Below are 22,601 nucleotides of genomic sequence, written 5' to 3' on the forward strand. Positions count from 1 at the left end.
GAAAATATCAAATAGTACATATTTGGTTCAACAAAGTTCATTATAAAAATAAAAAAAAAAAAAAATAAATTGAAGTTTGATTAGAAATAGGAAACGATTTTTTCGTCTACCCAATATTTGCATCTTCAGAGCGTAGGTCAAAATGAAAACTGATATAAAATATTTTAAGGATTTTTGATTTTAATGAACTTTACCATTTGCATATACTTACTTGATTCCAGAAATAAAATAARAAATCACATTTTCTACATCGAAAATATAATTAAATTAAAAACACTAAATTACAGAAATTCGTGATTTACTAAATATTTGCTTTTCTCATGCGTCAAGTCACGGCTAATTGATAATTATAAATCTAAATTGTTGTAAAATATTCATTTTAAGTGGTAGAACATTTATAATGCAATCGACATGTGGAAAATAGTGCTAAAAGATCATGCGCAATATGATTGAAAAATAAATTGAAAAGATTTCAAGATAACATAGTAATAAAATACATAATCAAAGTATTTGGAACAGGCAAAATATGGTACCGTTATGCAACAAGTGTGCAAGTGTAAATGTGTGCTAAARGTGATTAACTGATTCGATTTGTGTATTGATAATTGTGTAGAGGGGGGGCCTGAAARAAACTGTTGTTGCTACAAATAATTTCTATCTAAAATTTTGAAWTTTAAAATAATAACTTAATTAACTAATAATCGTTTTTTTTTATCAACACATATTTTGTATCTTTGCYCTTGTATGATGATGCCGAGTGTTTTTTTGGACGTGTGATTTTCAAGAAGGTATTAGTTTTTTCGGTGTTGGTCGTTTGGACAGTCGTTACTTAATTTGCATTCGTTTCAGTTTGCCACTTTGTAATGAATGATCTTACTCCGAACAAACGATCGTGGCTTTCACAACAAAATTTTGTTCAGCGTTGAAGTTTGGTTGATAGAATCATTGGTTCATATTTTTTTAAGAACGAACCCGGCTATACTATCAGAGTCAGTGTGGTTTTCCAAAGCTTGCCTGAATAGGAGGATGTTGATGATGCGCTCAATCTATTGAAGGAAACTTTTGGTGTGTATTATCTCTCATGGTGGTCCTGTGGTGTGGTCGACAAGATCGTACGGTTTAATACCGCTGGACTACTTTTGGTGTTTTTGTTGTAACAGTTATCTAGTTCCGTTAGGATATTAAGGTTGAGATAAGTTGTTATCGAGGTCATCCAACGTTCCGTTGCGACGTGGTGAGACCGCTTCGAGAGGGGTTAGCTGAGCATGCAAAGAGGTGGTTAGTGTTATGCGGGGACTCGTTACATGTTGGATATATATTTCCTTTGTTCTTGTCKATTCTGGATAAGTGGGAGTTTAACCTGCTATAGTATCCAGAATGAAGCCGTGCAAGGGTGTTTCTCGATTATCGCGGAAACTCGAGCTCGTCATCTGTGGTTTGACTCCAAGTAACGGCRTTCACTGAGATGGAGTMGGTRAAGGTGTTTATGGTTCCACTGTGAATAACGGTCAGTGCACATCTGAAGTTTGTTGAGTCCGAACTCTGATGGGCGTGTTGTCTTATGTCGTTGTCGTAGTTGGGGTGGTAGGGGTGATTTCTACGAAAGCACTCTATCAGAAACTACTTTTTCGTTTTATATACGTTTGATTCCTTCTTGAAAACCACATGCCCAAAAAACCCTTTATTACTAAAACTTTTCCTTAATCTGAAAATTGATTAAAAGTTTATATTACAATAATTTTATGTAATCTACTTATCGAGTTTGTTTGTAATACTTTTTTATTTTATCGATTAATCGAACCGTATTTTTTATTGCTTTAAAACAGCTTTGTGCCACTAACCGACAATTTTCTGCAAAAAGTACACTGAAACCTCTATGCATAGAACTTAAATATCTCAGATCGTTGGCTAAATGATTACCATCGCTAGAAGTGACTTTCGTTAGTTAGTTTGTATCTTAGTTGGCAATTGGATATATATGGATGCACCAGTTCAAAATAATGCCATTAACCAGAAAACAAGGCTTACTTTCTTGTAGAGACAAACTAGAAGAAATACTTTTTCGAATATCCATAAACTTCTCGAATGTAGTTTTATCTTACGTAGTTATACATACATAAATTACAGAGAAAATCAAAAATTTACTTCGAGTAARCTAGACTGGAACCTCTTACAATTGACTATGAGCAAGCTTACTACTGGGAGAGGTATGAGGCTAAAAATGGGGTAAGAAAAACTTCTTGAAATTGTAAGAAATAATGGGTATTACTCTGACTCAATTGGAAAGYTTCGTCCGCAACATGAAACTCGGGTTGATGGAACACGGACTGAAGAATGTGTGCAATCGGCCGCAAAATCGTTAAATATGCAATGGTACCGAGGAATTTAAGAAACCCTAGCACTGTTTGGGATTACCTCAGCAAATGATTGCTAACTATTCACAAAATTGAATATATTAAAGAGTTGTTGATAGAACTAATGATGTTAAAATATTTTGGTCCATCCCATAGCTGCTACCATAGTTCCCAAACCGGTCGACGTATAGTCCACACTATGCCCTTAGCCTTATTTTTTGCCATACACTACTGTATCACACACGAGGGTTGGCTGTGGTCTGCCTCCTTATCCACTGATTTAGTACGCTTTTCCTCTTTTGACTTCTCCAACATGCATCTATTGTGCAACTTATGCGCTCGGCTACTTAGTGCACCGCCCGTTTCAATTGCTGTTGGAGGCATCACTTTCCCTTTRTTGCCTAAAGCAGTCTCCGCTGGCTGTGAAGACTTGCCGCCATGCGAGTGTGATCGCTTAAATATGCGCGACATATGCAAGCTGCGTCGTAAGTATTCGGACATCCGAATGTGTGTTGGCGACGTTGTGTCACTGAATGGTCTCTGCTTGGGCTGTGGTGTGTCAGACGCTTGCGGTACAACTTTACTACTGACGCAACGTTTTTTCGTGGCGCAACGTAGTTCGGTAGCCGACTCATCGGCTGTCTGACCCCAAGCGGCGCGTCCCGTACTTGGATGTATAACACGGTTTGAGCGCACTTGCTGCACATTGTGATGTTCATAGTTCTCTACGATGATAATGGGCGTGGCTCTGGGCGGTAGACATGCCGGTGGGCTGCAATGATAGTTCGATACTTGAGTAGAGCTTAGTGTTGTTGTGGTGTTTAAATAAATTTGTGGTTKCAAGGAGTGACACTTGKGTGCGTTGACCGCGCGCTGCGATCGAAAACTGCGCCAGCGGAAGATGTGACGCGCRCGACTGAGATAATCGGTTGGATCGTCCGATTTGTCGTCGGACGAATTGGGCGCTGAGCTCAAGTCGCCACATTGCAAATCGCGCACTAAATCGGGTTGTTGCGACAAAGCGCTGGCGCTGCTGTTGCAACGTCGGCGCTGTTGATATCGTTCGTGTTGTTGCTCGTTGGCAAGTTGGTGGTGTTGATGCAGCAGCATGMAGGCGCAGGTGTGCGTATGATTTTTCTSGTGTTTAGTGTTATTACCATTAACGCTGTTGCTGTTATTGTCATTGTTGTGGMAGCTGTTGTTACTATTGTTGCTCAGCGTTTCGAAATTGCTGCTGCCGCCGGCTGTTGTGAATGTGGTGGTGGTAGTGGTGGTGTGTGGTGAGGTGTATGTGTGTAGGTGATTGTGGAAATGGTGGACGTGTTGTTGTTTAAGTGCTAAATGAGCGATTGGTACCTTCATAGAACATGTGACCCATATGTGCTCTTGCAAGGAAAGTGAACGCATTCGCAGCATGCTCGGTTTAAGTGCTAACAAGTGTATTTGATCGCACGAGAGTGAAAACATACCTGTACGTTCGTCGTGATACTCATCGTCATCGGATGACTCAAGGCGATCCTCGACGAGCGATGTTTGCCGTGAGAGACCCTGTGCAGTGACGATTTTGTTTGTTTACATTTTGGTGTGGTTTTTTTTGGTTAGATTTAAATAGTTTAGTGTTGTTGTTTGGTTTTTTTTTGGAAATAGAACAAAAGAGGAAAGAAGCATAAAATTAAGAAGTTTTCTCAAAGACACAATTTACAACTACATACCATACATACATACATACGTACTTATTACTTACATTGCGAAATCATAAAATACTTAAAGAAATATATAATCGACAATACACTTTGTGGCGRTAATAATAGATTTGGTCAGTAATACTTAAGTAGTTGGCAACTCTCGCGAAATAATCTCCAGCAAAAGCATACAATTTTTCCAGTTATTTGKTCGAAAAGGAAGCATTCGATCAGGCAACATTTTTTTTACAACCATTACTAGCTCGGTGGGTAATGGCGGTTTTGCAAACACTGACTACTTGAGCATATTTTTCAACTGGTAAAGAAGTTTYAAAGTAGGCTTAGAAAAAGATGGTTGGTGTAAATGTGTTATGACTCGAACATGAACGATGGAGTTGGTTCGGAATGCCAGCGTTAGTCTTTTAAGTTGCCGGACCATTGCAGAATATTTAAAGCTGAGGTCTTTGCTATTGTGAAAGCCGCGGAGTTGGCCCCTAATGCACCTGCAAAGACCATTCGCGTCATGAACCTAGTAACTGATCTCCCGCTAGTTTTATTTACTCGGAGTTACAAAATCTCTAATGTTGTCCTAAACTCGTTGGGAGGCTTTACTCTTCAGCTGCTGGACAGGCTGAAGTATAATACATGTTGCTTATTTCTGAATTAAAGCTTTCCATGGTAGTCAAACATTTAATCTGCTGAAGAGAAGTAATTAGGAAAAGATGAGACCTCTCACTATAAGCGGTTTTCTGGTTTCATGAAACCATCTTTAAGCCAATAATGTTTTATGGGGTCGTTGTCCGGCCCAAAGTGAACCGTAAAAGGTCCTCCAAAATACTTGCATTTAGCAAAATAAATCTCGCCTCAATTTAAAGTGTTTTGGCTGGAGACTGTCCAATAGTTTCATAAGCGGTGCGGTMAAATATTTTGACTGACGTTTCTTGCCAAAATTGTATGTAAGAAATTAATCAACTTGTTACTTTCTGTACTATTGTCCGGCATATGCTAGACTGAGTTTAAAATATCTCGCTGGACACAATTTCGGCGAATCTGGCGAAGTGACTAGTATTGATATTAACCGCCTTAAAAATTGATATTTTTTGATAAGACCAAATCTTTTCGTCGATCTTAATTTGAAAGAGTAAAAAATACAGCTGGTACAAGAACTGAAGCCACCGGACCTTGCCTAGTGAAATCGCTTCGCTCTATGAGTTCTTGAAAAGTTCCGACGTTTTCGAGACAAATTTTGTTCAGGGATGAGGCGTATTTCTGACTCAATGATTATGTAAACAAGCAAAATTGCCGTATTTGGGGCAAAGAGCAATTTGAAGAGCTGTCATTTTATAATAAATAGAAATAAAAACGGTTTGGTGTGGTTTGTGGATCGGTTTAATCATCAGTCCATATTTCTTCCAAAATAATGACGGTGATAACGGAACCGTGATTGTTATCGCGCGATGATAGCCGGCTATTTGATGCCTGAAAATAAAGCTCGTGCTCTCAGTGACATTCGGTTTYGCCAAGGCGGCACTTCCCACACATCGCATTTATAAATGGATTTATTAAGAGAACACTTCGGTGAGCATATAATTTCACGCTTTGAGTCGATCGATTGTCCACCAAAATCGTGTGATATCACACCATTCGATTTTTTACGGTGGGGATGTGAAAAGTCTAAAGTCTATGCGGGCAATGCCGCTTTGATTCAGGCCTTAAAGCAAAACATCATGCGTGACATTCGCCAGTTACCAGTCGAAATGCTCGAACGAGCTATTGAAATTGGATTAAAAGGATGGACCATCTGAGACGTAGCCGCGGTCAACATTTGAAAAAGATAATCTATAAAAAATAAYAGTCAAAGAATATTCTCGATATATTCGAATGATAATAAACATTCTTCACTAAATTTGAGGTTTTTGTGTTTTTTCTTTAAACAATCTATATATGTAGAGGAAACTATTTCCCAATTATTTCATAAAGTATGCTAAATAGTGCTTATTCATGTTTGCTTGAGATTATTTTCTGAGTTGCAACTTTCTGTTTGCAAATACTACCCAGTGCATTAAGAGYGTGAGATCGATAACAGAACACTAGAGTTGCCATGTAGCTAATACTATAAGCGATGATGTGAAAAGTTATTACTTTTTGAATTTTCTTATTTATAAACTTAGGTGATCGCAATACAAACTAACACAATAAAGCCAAGCACTAAGTTTATGGGCTTCTAAATATTAATATTAACAAGCASTTTCTAACTTTATTACATAATAGTACTATATATGCACAAATATTTAGTTTATTTTTAGATTAAGCCCGGCAATAGCTGAGCATATTTTTCTAAATATACATGTGTTTAGCGGCTAACTGGAGATTAATATATATGTATATATTTTAGTATATAGTTATTGTCATATTGTTGGGCAAAAATCATACAATAAAAATCAGTTTTAGTACAATTGATTTACAGTTACTTTATAATTTTTGAAAAAGAGGTTTCGTTTGTGTTTGACCTACCGCATTGTGTCTYCTACGCGGTGGCGAGCGTTTGTTCCATAATGCCTCCAGCTGATCGAAGTGCTGCGATTGTGCCAAAGCGGCTTGCTCCGGACCAAGATTGGTCTGCGAAGTGATTGTTTTCATTTCGGCTATTTTCGAAATCTCCTCCATGCTGGCGGAGACAGAAAAGCGCCGCTTCAGACGCTCATCCACTTGTGCCATCATAACCGATGAMGTCAGATGGCCGTATTTCTTCTGCCACGTGTAGGTGTCCAGCGATACCTCCTTCTTGAGTAAACGCTTCATTTGTCGCTTGGGACCTTGTGGACGTAAGTCTGTGAAGTTAGTTTAAAGAAATTATATAAAATATTGAGCAATTTTATTGCAATAGCAGCAAACCTTCGGCATCCATTGCCGGCGCCGAGTAGGTGGGCAACTTRACATATTGTGCTGGTGTGTTGTGTAGACAAATAACGGGTAAATTGAAACTCTCCATCAATTGCACTAATATACGCGAACACTCCAGRCTGATGTCGAAACGTTGGAAGGGCACATGCATTTGTAGCGAGGTGAGCGCCAAGCCACGTTTKGTCTCCCAAACGATGAGTGTCTTATCGTCACTGCCCGAAATGGCCGTTGAACCTGGCGTAAAATTGAGTAGAAATGTTCCCTTAAGTTTTTGCGCTTCACTTTAAATAGTCATACATACCATCTGCCGACACTTTGACGCCCAGCACCGGTGCTAAATGGCCGGCTAGCGTGTGCAGCTCCTCGCCGGTATGCAGATCCCAAATGATGAGATTGGTATCCTTTGAACCRGATATGACTTGTGTCTTGTTGGTCACTGATACTGCCACGCAATTCACTGCATCGGTATGCCCGACGAGCACTTGTGCCAGCTTGCCGCCTGTGGCTTGCCATACCTTTAAGGACATATCACGCGAACCGGTTATTATATACAAACTGTCGGCGGTAATCGTGAAGCAAGTGATCTCGTCCGAATGCGAYACTGTGTACTTTTCATCCTCACGTGTCAGCGACCAGATTTTCAATGTGTTGTCACCATTTGTAGAGACCTTTGCGGAGTTGTTAGARAGTGGAAAAGTTTTTGTAAAGATGTCTCAATATAAGTTATATAATTAATATACGAGATGGGCTCYATAAATATTTTATTTAAAATAGTTCAGTTTGTAACCAGGTGGCAACACTTTCCAACAATATTTTAAAATTTACTTTAAACTTCAATAGCTTCAGGTATTTCAATAATTTTGATTTTATAGTTTTCACACGATCAAAATTTGAAATAGGTGGCAACCCTGTCGAACTATTTTTAAATAAATTCTAAAAATCACTGCAAACCGTTCCCCCTTACAGTTTTGTTTTTAGTAAATTGAATTTTTTACTTAAAAATTTCAAAATATGTGGCAACATCCTCACTTTTTCTTTTAAATAATTTAATTTTTACGCCGACTAATCTATATAGCTACAATAATTTGACCAGATTTTGTAGTTGCTATTGGTTATGTAAACGCATTATTTTACTAACAAAATTTCAAGCGAGTGGCAACTCTCTACTTTATTAGTTTTAAATTACTAAAGCTTTATATCGTTTAATTCAAAAAATTATTCAAATCGTTTCAGATTTCCCTACATTATCTCGCAGACCACTGCGAACGTGACTCATTTTTGTTGCGCTAGACAATTTCGTTGCAGTTGTTCGTTTTTATTACCATTTACGAAGCAGTAGCGATTAATGGAAAAATCTTTAATGTTTGCTTGACCATACATTTCCTCTTACTTCACAGATTTTTAACTATATATGAAAGATCGTGTCATGCTCGTACTAACCCTTGGGAACGGGTAAATTACAAATTTGTTTACTCACCGCGAATTTCATATTATTTGTGGCGGCCAAAAACTTGTAYGGTCCCTGTATGGTTTGCAATAAGTTGCCGCCTTCGGCCAACCAYACATACATCATGGAATCGCGATCGGTCGAGATGATGCGGCGTGAGTCCATGAGCACAACAACGCAACAAACCGACGCATTGTGACCCTGTTATACACAAAATATAAATTTCAGCTTAATCACACACATATACGAACACCTTTACTACGACAACTCACCTTAAAGGAGTTTGTTACTTCACCCAACGCCAAATTCCAAACATTCACTGTGCGATCATCCGCACCCGTTGCTAAGTACTCACCGTTCGGCGCAAAATTTAAACATGTCACAGGGGCTGCGTGTCCATCCAGAGTCGTCTGATACTCGGGTGTGTTGATCTTCAAAATGTGTACGCTGCGACTCGAAGCGATGGCGGCCAATTGTGAATCACGTGATATATCGAAACATGTAATCGGTGGCAGCGTGGTCGATGGGGAACGTTGCGATTGCTGGGCACGTTTCAATGAACGTTTTCGGCGCTGATTATGCGAGTACGGATGTACGTAGAGTTCTTCGTTACGGAATGAATAGAAAGTGATTTTATTACCGCCGACTGTGATAAGGAAATCATCGTTATCCATTATATATAGAGCTGAAATCGAACCGGGATTGGGTGGCATTGAGCGTATCAGACGACCGGAATGCATATCGTAAATGAGTGCGCGTGTGTCCTCGCCCCCAACGACGGCGCGTTGACTGTCCTTAGCGATGGCAATAGCATGGAGCTATGAGAGAGAGAGTGAGCATAAGTGAGATTTAAGCAGTCGAAAGAAAAATTCTCTGCAAATTTTAATGGCACAGAATTGAGGTGAAATAGGTAATACTTTTTTCGGAAAGATTTTATATTTTAAAGATCGTATAATTAGCTATCCTCTTTGAGTATGTAGTCTCATCTTTTAAATTTTTTAGATAATCTTTAATGATTATGTATTTAATTGCTAAGGCTAAGAGTGTAAGTGAAGTAGAAAATTAAAATATTTTCATCTTTCAGCCTTCAAATAAATATTCCTTTCCACTCCTCTTTTTATCGCGTTCTCCCTCTTTTTCCAATAACCTCTTTTATTATTTTTCTTTACACAATAAACTCATTTCTCATAACTCACCTGTGACTTGTGACCTTTGAGGGCATGTAGCTCCTTGCCAGTGGCCAATGTGCGCAAATACAGGACATTATCTTCACAATGCGCCAACAGAAAGACCTGCAAAAGAAGAGCATAAAACAACAACAGTTAATGTAGCTTTATGACGCAGTGAAGGGAAAAATTGTGTTGAATGATAAAGAAAAGGTGCGAAAATGTTTAATTTTATCGGTAAAAGACAGCAACTGCGGTGAGAAGGGATTAAAACTTTTATAGTTTCAAAAACGGTACTTATTGTGAGCTATGCACTTCGCATTTAAACATTGAAAAAAGTTGAAACAGTTGAAAAAATATTAAAGAGGGCCTCACAGTGCAACTACAGTTTAAATTTTCTACAATTTCAGTCGATAAATTAACCCTTAATTTTTGCAATAGATGGTTTGCCAAGTGCGATCGGGTTACATACATTTTTCAAACAACAAAAAAAAAAAAAAAATCGCAGTGGTCTTTTAAGAAAATTGCCAAAGAGGTTGAGCTAACCCTAAAACCATTTCTCGCGTAATGAACGCTTTAAGGTAGATGTGCGTATTGAGAGGAAGTAAGGTTCTACTAATAATAAGAAGCCGCATGATCGTGAGAAGGGAAAGAACGTTGTGACTATTCTCCAAAATTAACCGAAGCATTTCAGGCAGGAAATCGGCGAGGAAGGCTGGCTGCTCAAAATCTTTCATACGCCGAATGAAGAAGAAAGTTTGGATGAAGACGTATAAGGTACAAAAAGTGTCACAATCTACGATGTCATAGAGTTGACAAATCCCGAAATATGAAAGGCAAACTACGTGGAAGCAAAAGCTTGGTTGGGAGGTTATTATGCATCGCCTGGCACTAATTGCTAACTACTCCTTGTTGATGAAAAATGCGCTTCACGAGAATCTTGTAAAAATCRACTGTCCCAGCCTTTTTCTAATAAGAACAGAGCAGTTGCAGTTGGCGATGAAATTAATGGACTTTATTGTTAGCCCTACCACTGAGAGCGCATTACTACAAAACTACCCACAACATACWGTTGAGTTAAAAACCTTAAAAATATAACTACTGTAAAAATTTTATAAATGAGAGTTTTTAGGAGTCAGTACCAACATTTCAATTTCAGTAAAGGACAAAATAAATCTGTCTCCTATCCTAGAGAATTATACAGTGGACCCAATTTAAAATTGGTGATTAAAAATKATCTCAACTTTTTGTTTGGTCTCTTTGAAGAAGATATATAAGAACAAAAAACCAACAGTTAACCTTTTGCCATGAGTAAGACATAAAAATTTGGCGATGACAATGGTAAATAAAAATACAAAAAATAGACTTTTACACTCTTTTCACGCCTATTACATCCGCACATAAAGGTGGCAGAGCCAGGACATTTTCATTTTTGCCGTCAAAATTCTTTACGCTTATTTAACAACCAATACGAGTATCAGCGCTCCAGGCTGCGGCCAGCTGAGCTGATAATTTACGAAGACTCACTGCACTGTGCATGTGTATGTATGGCTGTCTGTGTTTTCGCAAGAATACCACAGATGTGCTGGCTGCCGTTAAATGAAAATGCAGAAAATGCCAAGAGTCAAAAGACGAGCATACCGCCACGTTAACACATTTGCACACACACATATAGAGATGTGCTGCCGAAACAGAAAATACCAATAAACTTATCCTCAAGTAGAAGCTGTGCGAAATGCCGAGACTGGAGTGTACGTGTTCCACAAAAACGCAGTTGTCTGTGCAACAACAAAGCGACAATACATTGGTGGTAAATCCATTTCCGSTCAACGTGCAAATGCTACGAAAAAGAGTGAAAACTAAAGCATGATTTTCGCAACTTAACTAGCTTGGTCCGGTCCAACTGACCTTTTGATAAATGTCCACTCTGCCTGTTATCTGCACAGACATGTTGATTTATCACAATGAAAAAAAAAAAAACAACAAGACGGCAGTATAAGTGCTGTTTATACGTGAGTGTACTTAGAGCTGCTCGCTCTGTAACTGACAGGGCTACACGTTCAGCCACTCAACTATACAATTCTTCAACTAATTTTCTGTTGTGTTTGAGCGATTTCGGTTTGTTGAGTGCTTCAAGCATTTTCTTGTTTTTTTTTTTTGTGGTGTTGAGACAACATGCTTTGTGCGCTCGTTGAGGTGTCAAATGACAAATCAATGTCTGTATTTTACATCGAATGAATGTTGTGAATTTAACTGTGTCATTAATGGCACGAAATTATTATATTATTGAAGCGTTTTTTATACATATGTATATATAGGGAGAAGTAGATATTGTTTCTGTCCTGAATGTGGCACATACATGTCTGAAATTTAGCACGAAGTTTGTGATACCTAGAAGGGCACGTCGGAAACGCTATAATATATATATATATATRTATGTACATATAAGCGATCAGCCTGACGAGCTCAGTTGATTTGAACATACCCGTCTTTCTATTATATATATATCGCTATGGAATTTTGCACACATGCTTTTCTCTCCAAGAAACTGCATATTTGTGGAAATGACTGTTATCGGAGCACTATAGCATAAAGCTGTCATACAAACTGGAWGATAAAAATAAAGTTCTTCTATGGAAAACATTTTTATTTGACAAGATATCTTCATGAAATGTTGCACAGATTACTGCTAAAGTCAACGCTACAGTATTCGAAAATAATATTCAGATCGCACAACTAYAGCAAATACCTTTCATACAAACTGAASGACCAAAATCAAACTTTTGTATGAAAAACTTWTTTATTTGAGCAGTTATCTTTGGAAAACTTTGCATGAATAATTGTTTAAGACAACTCTAAAATCTCTGAATTGTTTTTTTGGATTGGACCGCTATAGCATAGCTGCCATATTATTGGTCGATAAAAACTCTATCATTGTATGAAAAATTGTTTGTTTGGTGAGCTATCTTCACAAAACTTTACATGGGTAAGTTTCTAAATTAAAGCTACAATCTCCGAACAAATGGTTCAGATCGGACCACTATAACACATAGCTGACATACAAACGGATCAATCAAAATGAAGCTCCATAMATTTTTTATTCAAAATCATCTTTATTCATCTAAAAAATTTAGACTCTTCTATTTAACTTAAAATCATATATGTGTATGATAAATATTAACAATCTTACAGTGTGTCATATACTAGCAAATATGCAAGAAACCGAACCATATAAAACCATAGCAATCACACTTATACCAAATATGAGCACTGTTGATACGGCATTAAAGTGGTTATATGATAATCTTCATACAAAAAGTCACAAATATATTGCTGTAGTGCATAAAATTCTATAAAATATTAAGTTTCACAAAAATCACAAACACAGGTGTTGCGTATATAGGAAACCTAGTCGCTAATACGCCGCAGGGAAAACGAGAAAGTGTCGCTGTTTGTGGGCCAGAGAAATCAACGTTTATAACCACAGCAGGTTAAGGTTAAAGCAATAGCAAATAAATAACCAAACAAGTTCAATAAGGCATGCATACATTCATATGCATATAACACCTGTCTCTTATACACATCTAGAGCAAATAAATAACCAAACAAGTTCAATAAGGCATGCATACATTCATATGCATATAACACAGTGTTAGGTTGCGTATACGCCATGTCGCAATTGTATTGCACCATTTATCTGTATTGAACTATTTAGCTCACTCATACGCCGTGTCGTTTGTGTGTGTTCATTTCATTTGAATGCTTATTTCAGCACTTAATTCTCTTCAATTACGCATGCGAAATATCWATTTTAATTAAATACAACAGAAATGATATATTTCGGGGCACTTACCGAGTCACATGAGATGTCAATTCGCCGCACCGGACTGCACATCTGCATGCTGTTCAGCAGCGTATAATCATCCAAGGACCATAAGCAAATTGTTTTATCGCGACTTGATGAAATCAACACATCGCAGGCATTGCTAACCTTCACGCTCGTCACAGCAGCGCGATGATGTGTGATTTTGTGCAGCTACAAAAGAGAATAAATTAATATAAATGTTAATGGAAAATTTTATGACTGAGGTGAAATGACTTTCAATATTCTATAAATAAATTGTTAAGTTTTTGTAAYAAATAGCAATCTACGCTTATAACGAAAAATGCTTTTATTAAAGCTCACAATTTTTTTTGGTTTTTAAGCAGTCAAAAGTCGCTTTTAAAAGTTTGCTAGTCAGCTGACATATATAGTTAGTGCTGTCTGCTTGTAGCGCGTCATAAATGTTCAAATAAAATTTATTACGTGCTAGCTTGGCGAGCGCTTGACAGGCACACTTATACTCAACTTATAAATATTCAAATTTTTATATAAGCATATGTGACTTGGGAACACTTCGCAATGAAGGAAATTCATTGCTGTCAGGTGATTGAAAATCAAACATAGGTATTAATCTTTTAGTTATAATTCGGAAATAATTGGTTTTTGAAACTTTCTTCATAGAATTCTAGAAATTCAGATTTTTTGCTATTAAAACTATAGTAGATCACCTTTAGAGATATTTCGGTGAACTGTGTAATATGCAGCTCAAATTTGCTTCAAGATTCGTATTTAAACGTCAAAATATCTAATTTAAGGTATTTGAAGGCCTTCTTTAACTCAAAATTCAGTCAGCTTATATTGAACTTAATTGTCTGATGTCAAAATTCTTGCTGGGCATATACCTGTACGAACGCAAGCAGCAATATGTGCATGGCATATTATGCATCTGACATTAGACGGATGTCCAAACGGAAGGCCAACGTGCTGTGAACCACTATGTTGGATGGACAAACACTTTACTCTTCGCATGTTACAACATTGAACGAAAGGGGGTATTATTATATAATACTTGTATAACTGGAAAGTGAATGTATTACAATTTAAATAATTTTTAAAGAAGTAAAGTGTGCAAATAAGACACATTTTTAAATGTGATACATGACGAATGTGTTGCCAAAATACTAAGATAGCTTCACTAAATATGATAGCTGAATATTAAAATTTTTTAGTGGATCCTATAAATATTTCGAAATGGATTTCTGTCAATTTATGGTTGATCCAAGTAGAGGTATTTTTTTCAAAAGCCCATTATTGAAAGGTTGTAAGAAGATCTGACGTTTTCGAGACAAATTTTGTTCAGCGATGAGGCTTATTTATGACTGAAGCGTTTCAGAGAGCAGATAATTTCACGTTTTGAGTCGGTCAATTGACCGCCAAGATCGTTAGTTCAAGAAAACTTTCATTTCGTTTTGATTTAAAATTTAATATTTCAATAATTCCAGTAAGCTTTATTGTCTTAGTTTTGAGAACGAAATACTAAAACAATTTAAAGCCATACTTAATATCTTCTGATGTAAACCGTGAACAGACATCTGATCAAATATGAACCGGACTGACAYAGAAAATAATATAAATTTACTATCRCCATCAAAATAGGCTATTTTTGAACAAATACACTTTTATATTACACCAGCTGTCACAGCCCGCTGTGCCCTCCTAATTTTTTCAGCGCCATTTGCTAGATTTTTCCGATTTCATATTCATAAGCCCACGTTTCGTCTTCAATAACGAGGCATCTCATGAACGAAGGGTCTTCTGCTACGKTGYAAAGCATAKYTTTTTCGACCTCTACCCGAAGGGTTTAGGTCTTTTGGGTGCGAGTCTAGGAAACAACAAAACCCTTSTGCAACATTTTCAATGACTCCGTAGCTGTGATTACATTGGAAACACAAAATTTCGAGCAAATTCGTTGTTCAACATTTTTCCATATTAAAAAGCGTTAACTTTTTTTCCTCTTAAATATAGTTTGTAAAGTATACACTCATTTTAATACGCAAAAACAAATTGTATCAACTTAGTTGCGCGCTGAGTGGTTTGAGTCCGGGTCAAATTTGATCAGATAGTAAAACACCCACAATTCTTATTATTTTTGTTTTTATATATTTATATATTCATTTGAAAGCACAGAAATTTGCAATATTGTAACGMCTGTTATTACTTATATGTTATACCAAGTAAATTAGGGAGGATGAAATAAATTAATGTTTTTTTCGCTTGTTACTCTTAAAAGTTGGTTGATAAACACCTCTAAGAAAGGCTATCCAATTATTAGCTCTTAATTTCAGCCGGAAGACGCTCCGACTAAGGATTTTTTTTTATTAGATAGAAAAATTTGTATCGCGCTTGCAAATACATAACAAAATATACATTTAGAGCCTTTCTTGGACGTACATATATATCAGCCATTTTTGCAGAATACGAAGCAGAAGAAACATTTGCTTTTGACCCACTCTAATACACATGCTTACTAACATAAAATAGTTAAGGTTTCATGCTCATTTTTGTACAATTCTGTGTATTAACCAATTGCTTTGGAAACTTTGCAATCACATTTTTTTATCGCTTTGCACTATGGTACTTAACCGCTCTACTTACCAATCTGCCGTTGTGTATATCTGAAATTGCAATCGTCGAGTCCTCACTGCCACTAATGGCCAACGTATTATTGACGCCAGCTGCGACGCACGTCACAATGCCACCATGAGATCTGCAGCACAAAGAAAATAGTCGGAAAAAATATCAGAAATAAAGTAATGGCAAGTAATGAGTAGAAAAAGAGAAGTGTAATTGAATCGAAAAGCGACAACAACAAGCACTGCATACAAACGATACACACGCAACTCATACAATTAAATCTCAGCGTAATTGTGTGGAGACATAGTACAAAAGTACGCGTATAATGGATCGGGTCAGTTGGATTGAGCGGTGGCTTGCATGCACTTACTTAATGTGGGTCTTCAGCACACGCGTCGTCACGTTCCACACAAGTACCGTGTTGTCCTCGGAGCCAGTCAGCAGGATATCGGATTGTTGTGCGACTAGCAGGCACGTGACTGCGGCGGTGTGACCTATAACGGCGAAGAAAATGCGATATGAAAACTAATGAAACCGAGAAGAAAAAAAAAAACAGTTACGAGTAAACAAACCGAAAAATTGCATGAAAATCAATGGCAGTGGCAATTAGATGATAATAGTGATAGTAATTTGGTGAAATAAATGAGCAAATCGAAGCACACAAGTGTCTGCAAAAGAGTGGCGTGTCGTTAAGTACATAAGTACAACACGCCACTGTTGCACGCACCCGCGTATTGGGGAGGAGTAGTCTGTAATTAAACACCGTTATTTGCGCTCACCTTTAAAAATGTGCTCCAACGAATTGCTCATTATGTGCCATAGTTGCACGTCGCCCGACTTGGTTGCCAATATGAGATGTTGCTTGGTGGGCGAGACGCAGACATCACGCACCTGTCCGGTGCCGGTCACCGTCATCACGCGTATCTGCGAGGGCAAAGTGGCCGGCAGCCAGCCGGTGAGTGGCACCAGCAGTGGCACAGTGTAGCCGTCGCACCAGGCGGTCGCCGAGCGTACCGTTATGCTCAGCAGGGAGTTGTCGTTCTCGTCATGCTCGCTGATTGGCCGCAGCCAGGAGATGAGCTGTCGCAGAAGTGACAAAATAAAGAGGATACCTTTTTAAAAATGCATTTCGTATGGCTGTGTGTGTGCCACATGTTACACTTGTGTGTATATAGCAGTATTTCATTTTATCACTTTATTTTGGTTAACTTTACCTGTGAGCCAAGCTGCATTGGATCACGTGTGAGCACGTCGCTCGACTTGCGTATTGTATAATAGATGAGCTCGATATCGCGATCCAGCAGATAGCAACGCACATGCTCGATGAGGCAACGMAGATAGCTGATGGAGACGGTTTGAACCTGTAATGGAGATATAGCGTATATGTTAAGCACTTRTTTGTATGTAATTATGTTCTACAATGTTGGTAAAATAAAGCGAAGACTTAACGGTTAAAAATTGCCTTTACTGTGGTATTTAAGATCAAGGAAGGAAAATAGGTTCCACTCTGTAATTTTGAATTGTAATATTGAGTTCGAAATACTTAATATAATGTAATGTGTTACTGAGACATTTTTCCTAGCACTTCAGCAAAACATTTGTCTATGAGTACAGTTTCACGTTTCAATCACGATTTTTTTATTATTTTCGACCTGTTATATAGTTATGATTATGAAGCGGCTCACTTTGTGATAGCACTGCCATCTGATTTCAACAAGACTGGTCTATACAAACTGCCTTGTCTGACGATTTTTACCACGAAAACAAATTAAAAAACTAGTTTGCTTTAAAGTTTTTGTTTTTAATAGATCATAGAAGTGTTTCTTGGAGTCTACCCTAACATAAACATAAGTACTTGAGAGCACAAGCATTCTCTGAAGGTTGTGAAGTAGTCAAAAATTAGGCAGGACGATGCCCATCGTCCTACCATCTCTAATAATAACAATGAGATAGCAAAAGTTAAAGAAAGAGTGATTGGAAGACGTTTGGGCTCATAGTGGGACTAGAGGATTTCAACAACTTTTTTTTAATGGCTCAACAATTTTTGGTACATGTCTTGGATACGAGATGTGTCATAGCTAAACTCGTACGGAAATACCTGAATCTTTTGTAAAAATTATATCGCGTGGCGGTCGACAAAGAGATGTTTGACAACGTAGCTATTGACCCTACATTCGTCAAACTCATCATTACTAATGATGAGATGTGGGGTTATGAATATGATACATTAGCGCTTCAAAACTGAGCTGATACCGACGAAACCAAAACTTGCTGAAAGCCGTCTGAGCAGAGGTTTATAACAAGCGTATTTTTATTGTGCATTGAAATACTTGTATCGGCACGAAAAAAGCCCATTTTCAGGGAAGTAATGTGAATTCATAATAAAAAATGTGAAAATGTAGACTTCTTGTTGCCAGTTTACAAGAAATTCGAGTAGATGATACTTCGGATCGAATTGCCTTYATTTCTCGGATCAGTATTGTTATTCGCGCCGTTGAAAACTATCTTTCCAACCAAATTCTTGTGGAMAAATGCAGAAATAACAGAAGCAGCGGCAAACCGAAACATAGATGTATTGATGGTATGGACCAAGAYACTGAAGCGCTGGAACTATGACGCTGCGAGCTCAAGCAAGGAGCAGACATATTTGGATAATGAAATTGCAGCAAGCGAAGACATGCAACGGTTTGTGAAGAAGAGGTAAWGATAATGTTTTTTGGGAAAAACTTACAGAATTACAGCTTCTGTGTTATCTTTTCAAGCTTTGGATTTAGATATTTTCATTTCGTCTSTTACTAAATTCTGTTGTGTTTAGGCTAAACTCAGAAACCATTGGATTCGAAAGAAACATCTAAAACAAATGAGAGATTTAGAAGCTTCTTAAGAAGCTGTACTATTGTAGATAGTGAACTGTGTGCTTCGAACTGATTTTATTCCTTCAGGYTTATATTCAAAGACGTGACGTTAGTTTGAGTTTCGAATAAATCTACAAAGAAGTTGTTCGGAAACTACTTTCAAGATAGCGGTTTTAAATCGATTTTGTTGGATTTCAAAAATTTCACTGAACTTGACTCGAAATATGAATATATTTGTCAACTTATTTGAATTTCATTTATGTAGTTTCTTTCAAAGAAGAATAATTTTGAAAATTCACAGAAGTCAAAAGAAGGTTTAAATAATCATAACCGCTATTCGGATAAGGGAGGACAAGTATATACTGTGCAATTTATACATATATCACTCTTAGTTCCAGGTTTTGGTTTTGAAAAATTATCAAAAGATTGTTCTCAGAACAAAATCAATTTCAAAAGCAATTCAAAGACCTTTTTAGTTTAATTGAAATATACATTCAATTTAGAGCAATTACTGCAATTAACAATTAAATGGCAACATTGTTCAGCTGACGAGGGCAGCAATCGCAATTTACATCAGCAAACAATTACTAAGCAAACTAAGTGAAAATCCAAGAATATAATTTAAACAGCGCTAAAAGATTGAATCAGACACATTTTACACAGAACAAAGCCATTCGTGCAACTTTCCGCCTACAGCAGTAGCAGCAACACATACACATGCAAACATTATCCTTCCTCTTAAACAATCTTGAGCTTTTCTACGGATGCAGGCAACTTGAGCCGCTGAGCAAGCGAAGCAATTTCGAAATTTTGCCGCTGCAAGCAACAACAAAATACTCGTATTRTTTTYCTAAGAAATCGACGAAGTTGAGCAAGTGAGAAAGCAGCGGYGCACATAAAAACAAAATTGTTGAAACTGAAAACTAATAGCAGAAATTGCAACTCGAATGACACTGTTTTGTTGGATATACGCTTTTGTTAGCTTAATTTCCGTGCTGCAATTTTAGTTGTACAAAGAGTGGCTGAAGGGCAAGCGTCGTCGTCGCTGTGCGGCAGACTAAGTATATGCAACACGAACGGCAGTTGCTGCAAACAGCGCGCAACAAAAGCAACGCCAGCAAACAGGAAGCCGACGTAGTGCAGCAGCAAAGCAAAGTTAAAATAATAGTAGACGGCGGGACGACAGGCCGTATGATGAATGTGGGTTGTAGGTGGCGGCGTACAAGCGCTTGGCCTTACTCTGCAAACAGCGTCCGAACTGCTGGCAGGCATTTCAATTGGCGCGCTGAAACGCATGTAGAGGAAACCCTAGATACGGCCTTAGGGCATGCATTTCGCTAAATTAAATATGGCGTGGCGAACGAACGCTGATATGCCTCGCAACTGTGCGATGCGATGTAGAAATGCAGTTTCTTTGCAGTGCGCGCCCGACTTGCTGTCAATAGTTTTAATTAAAAATGCAAAGTTTGCATACGTAATTAAATAAAGGTTTCGTTTCTTTGCAGTAAATGTGCAATGTAAGCGGGGCAAATAGAAAATTGGACARGGCGCACATTTAAGGAGTATTTGCGATTTTTTTTAATTTTAAGTAGCGACTTTTTGATCAAAGTTTTATATGCCAACTCAAATTAGTTATTTATRGTCTTAAATATAAATGTTTCTATGCATCAAAATATACTCTACTGTTTCTGCCTTACTGGTACCATATAATTGCCATCTGATCAAAACTGAACCGSACTGAGAAAAAATCCAAAATTTTCACGAAATTTGTGCAAATATTTATCATCGCCTTAAAAAAAATCTTTTTGAGCCATTCCCTCAGCGAAATTAAATTTCTTCGGCCTCGGCAAGTTATTGCTAGATTGTTAGAYAGCTTCAACATCATAGGCATCTCTTTTACGACAACTACTCGACGTTTTCGCAAATTATTCAGATCTTTGTTACAAGTACAGAATTTAAACGATTCATACCCAAAACTTTAACCAGAACATGTTGATTGAATTCATACGAGACGTTGAGATAATATGCTATCTCTCTGATGTCAACATAATGATTTTCAAGGTCTGTTTCGGTAACAGAGGATGTATGACTCCCATGGGTTGAGTTTTCGATGGCTTCGCGACTTTATCTGAATGCTTTGAGTCGCTTAAATATTTGTATTCGTGATAAAATAGTGTCCCTAAGATATTTAAGCAACATTTCAATGATTTTATAGTAGTGATTCTATTCGGAGTAAAAAATTTCAAACAAACTATTTTTCTGATTTTTTTTTTTCATGGTCAAAATCGCGCCTTAAAACCCAACTGTCAAACGCACACCAGTTCATAYATGGAGGTAAAACTTGATACGAACATWAGGAAGTTCATACCAATTTAATAAWTATATTTTGGCGAACRGAGACAGTCCGGGTCAAATTTGATCGGATAGTATTCCGAATGTAGTGAAAACAGAAGTTCCATTCGAACATAAAGAATGTCCTACCAATCTAAGAAAATATTMTTTTCATCGAAATATATCAGTCCGGGTCAAATTTGTTCAGATAGGATACCGACAGTCATGCAAAAAGAAGTTCCATTCGAATATGAGGAAGGTCGAAGAAAATATTTTTATCGAAAGAACCAGTCCGGGTCAAATTTGATCATATGGTAACCGACAATAATGCAACAAGAAGATCAATTCGAACATATGGAAGGTGGTATGAATCTAAGAAAATATTTGTATCGAAAAAACCAGTCCGGGTCAAATTCTATCAGATAGTATTAAGACAGTAAAAAAAAATCTCAAGAAAATATTTTTTTATCGAAAAAACCATTCCGGGTCAAATTTGATCAGATAGTATACCGACAATAATGCACAAGAAGTTCCATTTGAACATAAGGATGGTCGTATCAATCTAAGAATTTTTTTTATCGCAATAAACCAGTCCGGGTCATGTTTGATCAGATAGTATTTCGACAAAAAAATGGAATGAAAATTTGTATGTGTAAACGTCTTTGCACTTACCGCTGCCAGAAGAAAGTCGAAATTACAAACAGCAATTTGCTTAAATTTCGCAATATCATCGGAACGCATCAAATGATGCCAACTCTCTTCCACATGACGCATGCTGTACGAGACATCGGCTGCGATGGGATTATAAAAGGTGGATGTATCATCATTGTGATGTGATGATGATTTGCGTTCGGATATGCTCTCTTTCTCCTTTTGACTGATAACTACAAAGCAGAAAATAAATAAAAAGATTTATATATTTTTTTTATATATTGTATTTTTTATATATGGATGTGTGCAAAGTAAATTGGAAAAATAACAACAAGTATTTCATATTTTCATGCTTTCTATAGACAATGCATTTACATTTCACTTTTGTCATAAATAATTTGCTTTACTGGGAAATAAAAGCCKTGGCTTGCCATGGCTTATAAGTTATCACACGCCAGCATTCGTAATGTAAGTAAAATAACTGTATTTTCAATTCACCTGAGTGTTTGTCACTTTCACCTGAGGCATTCTCACTAGTGCTGGCGTCGTTTTCCTCACTCTCCTGCTGAAAGAATATATTGGCAATGGCTATGTGCATGGCACGTGTGCTCTGGGCGTCCATATAGCGCTTTCTCGAGAGCTCGGCGCAGTAGCTGTGGCGCCACTGCAGCAACACTTTGCCAGACATTATTTTATCGCGCAGTAGGAATTCTGAAATGACAGCGAGGAATGTGTGTTGATTTAGCGAAAGGTA

The 22,601-nt window shown here is 37.4% G+C and overlaps 1 protein-coding gene across 1 annotated transcript in view; it reads right to left on the minus strand.

The window, feature by feature from the left end:
* Positions 1 to 329: 329 nt before the first annotated feature.
* Positions 330 to 22,601, minus strand: part of LOC108971821 (NACHT domain- and WD repeat-containing protein 1) — a 125,498-nt gene continuing 103,226 nt past the window's right edge. The window contains exons 13-26 of the mRNA XM_018938115.1: positions 22,346 to 22,558; positions 21,869 to 22,080; positions 17,225 to 17,371; positions 16,790 to 17,090; positions 16,381 to 16,504; positions 16,032 to 16,143; positions 13,407 to 13,589; positions 9,584 to 9,679; positions 8,660 to 9,205; positions 8,418 to 8,588; positions 7,242 to 7,608; positions 6,932 to 7,174; positions 6,551 to 6,867; positions 330 to 3,902 (exon numbers count right to left, since the gene is read on the minus strand). Coding sequence (XP_018793660.1) covers positions 2,583 to 3,902; positions 6,551 to 6,867; positions 6,932 to 7,174; positions 7,242 to 7,608; positions 8,418 to 8,588; positions 8,660 to 9,205; positions 9,584 to 9,679; positions 13,407 to 13,589; positions 16,032 to 16,143; positions 16,381 to 16,504; positions 16,790 to 17,090; positions 17,225 to 17,371; positions 21,869 to 22,080; positions 22,346 to 22,558 — 4,352 coding nt within the window. The 3' untranslated portion in view covers positions 330 to 2,582. The remainder of the gene's footprint in view (positions 3,903 to 6,550; positions 6,868 to 6,931; positions 7,175 to 7,241; positions 7,609 to 8,417; positions 8,589 to 8,659; positions 9,206 to 9,583; positions 9,680 to 13,406; positions 13,590 to 16,031; positions 16,144 to 16,380; positions 16,505 to 16,789; positions 17,091 to 17,224; positions 17,372 to 21,868; positions 22,081 to 22,345; positions 22,559 to 22,601) is intronic.

Source organism: Bactrocera latifrons, unplaced genomic scaffold (genome assembly GCF_001853355.1).
Source record: "Bactrocera latifrons isolate USDA-ARS-PBARC rearing strain unplaced genomic scaffold, ASM185335v1 scaffold_36, whole genome shotgun sequence".
In the NCBI taxonomy this organism is placed as follows: domain Eukaryota; kingdom Metazoa; phylum Arthropoda; class Insecta; order Diptera; family Tephritidae; genus Bactrocera; species Bactrocera latifrons.